Consider the following 6,735-nt stretch of genomic DNA (forward strand, 5'->3'; position numbering starts at 1 on the left):
AGCAGGTGAGGTTCCAAGGAGGACTCCAAGACCAGATGAGACCTGAGACCCCAAAACCAAATGATAGACCCCAAAACCCAAGCGAAGAAACTCAAAACCAAGTGAAGGACCCCAAAACCAGCTGAAGTTCCAAGGAACAACCGGGGGGACTCCAAAGACCAGATGAGACCCCAAAACCAAATGAAGGCCCCCAAATCCAAGTGAAGGACCCCAAAAGCAGCTGAGGTTCCAAGGAGGACCCCGAAGACCACGTGAGACCCCAAACCCAAGCGAAGAGACCCCAAAAACGGCCGGGGGGGGTCGCGCTGTGCTCGGGTTTATTGGTGGGTACAAATTTCACAGTTTGGAGTCTCCATCACCAATCGGGGGCGGGGGGGTGAGGTAAAACCGCCCCCCCAAACCCACCCCCTGCCCCCCACCCCCCTAAAAACCCCCATGGTTGGGGTCAGTCGGCGCCGTCGATGTGCAGGGGGGCGCGGGGTGCCCGGGGGGCGCACGGGGGGTGCCCGTTGAGCTGGGCGGGCACCGGGGGGCTCTTCTTGGGCACCAGGGGGCACGCGGCCCCCCCGGGGCAGGCGCGCTTGGGGCTCGGCCGCTGCATCTTGTGCTCCAGCTGCATGTGGTTCTGGGGGGGCAGCCCCAGGCACGCCCTGCGGGGCACACGGGGGTCAGGGGGGCACACATGGGCATGGGGGGGCACACACGGGGGTCAGGGGGGCACACACGAGGGTCAGGGGGGCACACACGGTCATGGGGGGCACACACGGGGGTCAGGGGGGCAGACATGGGGGTCAGGGGGGCACACATGGGCATGGGGGGCACACGGGGGTCAGGGGGGCACACATGGGCATGGGGGGGGCACACACGGGGTCAGGGGGGCACACATGGGCATGGGGGGCACACATGGGCATGGGGGGCACACACGGGGGTCAGGGGGGCACACATGGGCATGGGGGGGGCACACACGGGGTCAGAGGGGCACACATGGGCATGGGGGGCACACACGGGGGTCAGGGGGGGCACACACGGTCACGGGGGGCACACACGGAGGTCAGGGGGGCACACACGGGGGTCAGGGGGGCACACACGAGGTCGGGGGGGCACACACGGGGTCAGGGGGGCACACACGGGGGTCGGGGGGGCACACACGGGGGTCCGGGGGGCACACATGGGCATGGGGGGGCACACACGAGGGTCAGGAGGGCACACATGGGGGTCAGGGGGGCACCCTTGGGCATGGGGGGAGGCATGGGGCAGGGGAGGGATGGGGGACAGGGGGAGGGGGGTGTGGGGGTTTTGGGATGGGTGTTTGGGGCACTGGGGGGTTTTGGGATGGGGGTTTTGGCACTGGGGGCAGTGGGGTGGGGTTTGGGGCACTGGGGGCAGTGGGGTGGGTGTTCAGGAACTGGGGAACACCGGAGTGTGGCACCTCCAGGTGTTGGGCACTGGGAGCAGCTGGAATGGGGCACCCGCAGGCACTGGGAACCCCAAGGTTTGGTTACTGGGAGCCACTGGTACCGGGCACTGGGATCCACTGGTGCTGGGCACCCCCTGGGCATCAGGGACCCGCTGGGTGCCAGGGTCTGTGTGCTGGGGCACCCTGGGCACTGGGACCTTGCTCCCCTTGGGCACACCCTGACTGGGAAATGGGGACCCACCCGAGCTGGGTGACCTCTGGGCACTGGGACTGTCACCAGCTCATACTGGGACCCACTGGTGCCACTGGGACCCACCCCCAGCACTGGGCACCCCAGGCCTCGAGCTCCAGCACCCCCTGGATCTGGACACCCCATGGTGGGCACTGGGGCCCCCTGGCACCCTGGGTACCCCACCCTGCAAGGCTGTGGGCGCCCCTTTGGGCACGGGGGTGGTGGCACCGGGTGCCCCGGGTACCTCAGGATGTTCTCGATGCAGCTGCGCTGGCGGAACAGAGCGTTGACCACGGGGGAGCCCTCGGGCACCAGCGGGGCCTTGCAGAGGAAGGCCAGGATGGACAGGACGCTGTGGAAGCCCTGGAACTCGGCGTCGGCCTCGGTGCGGAAGGAGATGCGCTGGCACAGCTCCGTCAGGATGGCCAGGTCCAGGATGATGGGGCTGGCCAGCAGCGAGTCCTGCGGGCAGCCGGGGGTCAGCAGCCACCAGGGGACACCCTGGGGACACTCCGGGGACGCCGTGGGGACCTCACGCACCTCGCAGGTGTTGTGGATGACGATGGTGTTGGTGCCGCCCATCATGATCTCGGACGTGTACTCATCCAGCGCCCGCTTGCTGTCCCCCACGTAGGGCACGTACTTGATCACCACCTGCCAAAGCCACGTCCCCCCATTGTCACCCCATTGTCACCCCCGTGTGTGTGTGACCCCCCCAAGCCCCTCCCCACTCACGCAGTGGTCAGGCTTGTCCTGGGGGCCGTAGAGGACGGGGTTGGCCTGCACCGTGTCGTCCACCACGTTGCTCTTGGAGATCTCCTTGGAGCGGAACTGCTGCGGCGCCGACAGGTTCTTGCCGTCGTTGTTGCCCAGGTGGTTGTAGCTCACGATGGACTTGGTCTGGGCAGGGGGCACGGCCGGGTCACCCTCTGTGCCCCGCAGGTGGGGACAGACCCCACTGAGCCCCCACGCACCTTGAGGCCGGCGCCCACCAGGAAATCCACCAGCACCGACTTGAGCTTGGTCTGGCCCGACTTGAAGTCGTCGCCGCCGATGAAGACGCGGCGCTGGGCGGCCAATTCCACGGCGCCGGGCACGAAGGTGTTCTGGGGGGAGCCGTTGATGTAGGCACAGCCCTCCAGGATGCTGGCCACGGCGAACAGCGTGGACGGGGACACCTCCAGGCCTCGCTGCGGGGACACGGGGCGGCTCAGCGGGGCTGTCACCCTCCTGAGTGTCACCTTCCCCAGAGTGTCACCCTCCCAACGGTGTCACCCTCCTGAGTGTCACCCTCCCCAGAGTGTCACCCTCCCCAGAGTGTCACCCTCCCGACAGTGTCACCCTCCCCAGAGTGCCACCCTCTCAAGAGTGCCACCCTCTTGAGAGTGTCACCCTCCCAACGGTGTCACCCTCCCAACGGTGTCACCCTCCCGACAGTGTCACCCTCCCCAGAGTGCCACCCTCTCGAGAGTGCCACCCTCCTGATGGTGTCACCCTCCTGAGTGTCACCTTCCCCAGAGTGTCACCCTCCCAACGGTGTCACCCTCCCAACGGTGTCACCTTCCTGACAGTGTCACCCTCCCCAGAGTGCCACCCTCTCGAGAGTGCCACCCTCTCGAGAGTGCCACCCTCCCCAGAGTGTCACCCTCCCAACGTTGTCACCCTCCCAACGGTGTCACCCTCCCCAGAATGTCACCCTCCCCAGAGTGTCACCCTCCCAACGGTGTCACCCTCCCCAGAGTGTCACCCTCCCGACAGTGTCACCCTCCCCAAGTGTCACCCTCCCCAAGTGTCACCTCGATGGCCCTCAGCAGGTTGTCGGCGGTGTCGTTGAGCCCCGGCACGATGTCACAGAACCTCTCCGTGTTGGCCGTCCACAGGACGATGACTTTGTCCACGCCGCTGCTCTCCTTGAAGTCTCGGATGTCCCTGCGGATCTGCTCCACCTGGGGCGGCGTGGGGGCCGTGTCAGCTCGGTGCCACCTCCCCCGTGTCCCCTGTCCCCTCCCCGCCCGCCCGGCCGCACCTGCTGGGCCATGGGGCCGCTCAGGACGTTGTCCGCCCGCTCCTCCTGGTTGGCGGCGATGAACTCGGGGATGTAGATGGACGGACGGGGCTTCATCTTCTCCATGTGCGGCCACAGCTGCTCCTGCAGCGGCCACTCCAGCACCTCCGCCCGCCGCATGGCCTCGGCCAGGTTCAGCGAGGAGATGTCCCAGCCTGGGGGACACGGCGTGACCCAGGCGCTCGGGGGGTCCCGCGCCGCCCGGGGGTCCCCCCGCACCCCACCTACCGTCGAAGACGATGTCGTTGGGGTGCACCATGGGCAGCAGGTCCCGGAAGGGCACGTACACATCACCCGAGGGGCCCGTGCCCAGGCACACGGTGGAGGCTTGCAGCAGGGAGCCGTAGTAGTTGGCTGTCTGGGAGGGGATGGGCGGGGGTGAGGGGCTGGGCTGGGGGGGTCAGAGGGGTCCCTGCACCCCCAGAGTGAGGGGCTGGGGCTGCAGAGCCCCTCTGAGGGCAGGGAGGGCATTGGGGGGCAGGACGCCAGCGCGGCCGAGCTGGGTGTCCCCAGCCCGGTGGGGTGACCCCAGGTCCCGGGACATCACTGGGGTCCTTCTGGGGACACCCCGGGGACGTGGCCCATGCAGGGGTCACACCGAGGACACCCACCTCGCTGGGGTCACAGTGAGGGCACCCATGCCACTGAGGTCACTCTGGGGACACCCTCTTAACTGGGGTCACACTGGGGACACACCTCCTGCAGGGACCCTGCTGGGGACACCCACCTGGCTGGGATCAGGCTGGGGACACCCACCTGGCTGGGATCAGGATGGGGACACCCACGCTGCTGGAGTGACACTGGGGACACCCTTGTCACTGAGGTCACACTGGGGACACCCCCCTTGCTGGGATCTCTCTAGGGACACCGACCTTGCAAGGGTGACACTGGGGGACACCCACCTCACTCAGGTCACACTGGGGACACCCCCCTTGCTGGGGACACCCTGAGGTCACACTGGGGACACCCACCCTGCTGGGGACACCCCCGTTGCTGGGCACACCCACCTTGCGGCCGGTTTTGGTCATCCAGGAGAGCCCCAGCCTGTTGGCCAGCACGGCCGCCGTCACGGTGGTGCCGTTGTTGCCCCCCCAGCCCACCAGCATCACCCCCAGGCGCGGCACCTGCCGGCCCGTGCGGAACGTGAAGCGGGTGGAGCACGGCCGCACCTGGGGACAGAGGGGACACAGAGAGGGCACAGCTGGGGGCGGCGGCGACGCGCGGGGCCCCCCCCGAGCCCCCCGGAGCCCCTGCCCACCTTGGTGACGCCGTTCTCCTTGCAGACGTGCACCGTGCTGTAGGTGTACTTGGCCTCGATGAAGTCCTTGCTGTAGGTGACGTCGGGGCTGTCCACGAGGAACGGCTCTGCCATTGTTCCTGGAGCTGCAATGGCAGGAAATGGGTGTCAGCAGCCGGGCCACCCCCCCGGGCCCTCCGCCCTGCTGGGACGTGGCCGTGCCGCCCGTGGGGACCTTGGCTCCGAGCCCTGCGCGCCGCTGCTTCGGTCACTGCGGCCCCGTCCCACCCGTGCCGGGGACAGGAGGGTTTGGGGGGCGCACCCGCACCCCAGGAGCGCACAGAGGGCCCAGAGGGGGGCCCGGTGCCGCTCAGGGCAGGCAGGGACTGTCCCCTGTCCCCTCGCTGGGGGTGGCACAGCAGGACCAGGGATGCTCCCGGGGGACAGGGGTGTCCCTGCACGCCGGGGGGCTCTGGGGGTGCAGGGGACACTGTGGGGACAGCCCCGCACCCTGGGGTGGCGCACAGGGGACACCAGGGGTGTCCCTGCTCCTGAGGGTGACAGAGCGCGCAGGGGACGTGGGGACAGAGGCTGTCCCAGCTCCCAGGCATGCGGAGAATTTGGTGACAGGGGCGGTCCCTACGCCCTGGGGTGACAGATGGGGCAGGGGACGTGGGGAGCAGCGCTGTTCCCACTGCCAGAGTGTCCCCGGGGACATCGCGACCAGGACTGCCCAGGGGTGGCAGAAGGGATGCGGGGACAGAGGCTGTCCCTGCACCCCGGGGTGGCACCGTGGGAACAAGGGCTGTCCCTCTCCCGGGGAAAGGGCGCTTGGGGACAGCGGTGTCCCTGGGGTGGCACAGGGGGACCCCGCGCCGAGGGCACGGCGGGACCCGGACCCGCAAACCCGAACGGCTCCGGGCTCAGTCCCGCTCCCCGGGGGCACTCACCGGGCCGGGCCGCGCCGGGCGCGCAGGAGCCGGAGCCTGAGTCTGTATCGGTGCCGGTGCCCGGTGGTCGGTGCCAGTGGTTGTGCCCGGTGCCCGTTGTCCGGTGGCGATACCCTGTGCCCGGTGTTCGGTGCCCGGTGCCGACAGCCGGTGTTCGGTGTTCAGTGCCCGATGTTCAGTGTCCGGTGTTCAGTGTTCGCTGCCCGATGCCCGGTGTCGGTGCCCGGTGTCCCGTGCCCGGTGTCCGGTGCTGCCCCGCGGGGACGATGCGATCGCGCTGCGGCCGCCCCGGCTCCCGCCGCTTAATCGGCTCGGCAGCCCCGCCCCGGCCCCGCCCCCGCCCGGCCCCGCCCCCCGCACGTGCCCACCGGCACCGGCAGCCCCGGACCCCCCGGACCCCCCCGGCCCCCGGTCCCGGGGCACGTGCGGGGCTCCCCGGGCCCCGCCGGCCGCTCGTACCGGGGGCGGGGGGCGGGAGGTGCCGGCCGGGACGGGGAAGCGGCCGCTGACCCGGGAAGGGGAAGTGTCGCCGGGGCCGGTCCCGAGCCGGGACCGGGGGTCCCGCCGCCGCCTTCCGGCCATTGAGAGCCCCGGGCCGGCGGCTTCCTGCGCCCGGGACCCGCGGGCGCCTTCCCACGGCGCCGCTCCCACGGGGCTGCCAGCCTGGCACCGGCACCGGCACCGCTCTGCCCGGGCAGGGGCACCCGGCACCCCGCAGCCGCTGTTATCCCGCTCGCTGCTGTCCCCAGTGTGAGCACCCCGAAAATCACGGCACCCCAGAGCCCCGGGCACGGACACCCCAAAAGTCCCGGCTGGCCGGAGCCCCCGGCCCGG

At 69.8% G+C, this 6,735-nt stretch overlaps 1 protein-coding gene across 1 annotated transcript; it reads right to left on the reverse strand.

The window, feature by feature from the left end:
- Positions 1–300: 300 nt before the first annotated feature.
- ISYNA1 (inositol-3-phosphate synthase 1) lies at positions 301–6,188 on the reverse strand. Its single transcript, XM_074528430.1, has 11 exons — positions 5,902–6,188; positions 4,973–5,097; positions 4,722–4,883; positions 3,943–4,072; positions 3,676–3,869; positions 3,446–3,595; positions 2,624–2,839; positions 2,385–2,549; positions 2,190–2,303; positions 1,894–2,111; positions 301–650 (listed from the first exon to the last, which is right to left on the reverse strand). Exons 2-11 carry the CDS (start codon positions 5,084–5,086, stop codon positions 446–448), a joined length of 1,668 nt encoding a protein of 555 aa, XP_074384531.1. The 5' UTR covers positions 5,087–5,097; positions 5,902–6,188; the 3' UTR covers positions 301–445.
- Positions 6,189–6,735: the final 547 nt, after the last annotated feature.

The sequence above is a fragment of the Zonotrichia albicollis genome, chromosome 29 (assembly GCF_047830755.1).
Source record: "Zonotrichia albicollis isolate bZonAlb1 chromosome 29, bZonAlb1.hap1, whole genome shotgun sequence".
Classification (NCBI taxonomy): domain Eukaryota; kingdom Metazoa; phylum Chordata; class Aves; order Passeriformes; family Passerellidae; genus Zonotrichia; species Zonotrichia albicollis.

Bases quoted from the DNA above. Each gene is read 5' to 3' on its own strand.
- ISYNA1 (XM_074528430.1), bottom strand. From the start codon at position 5,086: ATGGCAGAGCCGTTCCTCGTGGACAGCCCCGACGTCACCTACAGCAAG. The intron at 2,840-3,445 runs GTGACACTTGGG...GTGTCCCCGCAG, and splicing joins ACCTGCTGAGGGCCATCGAG to CGAGGCCTGGAGGTGTCCCC. The intron at 2,550-2,623 runs GTGCGTGGGGGC...CCCCCTGCCCAG, and splicing joins TGGTGGGCGCCGGCCTCAAG to ACCAAGTCCATCGTGAGCTA.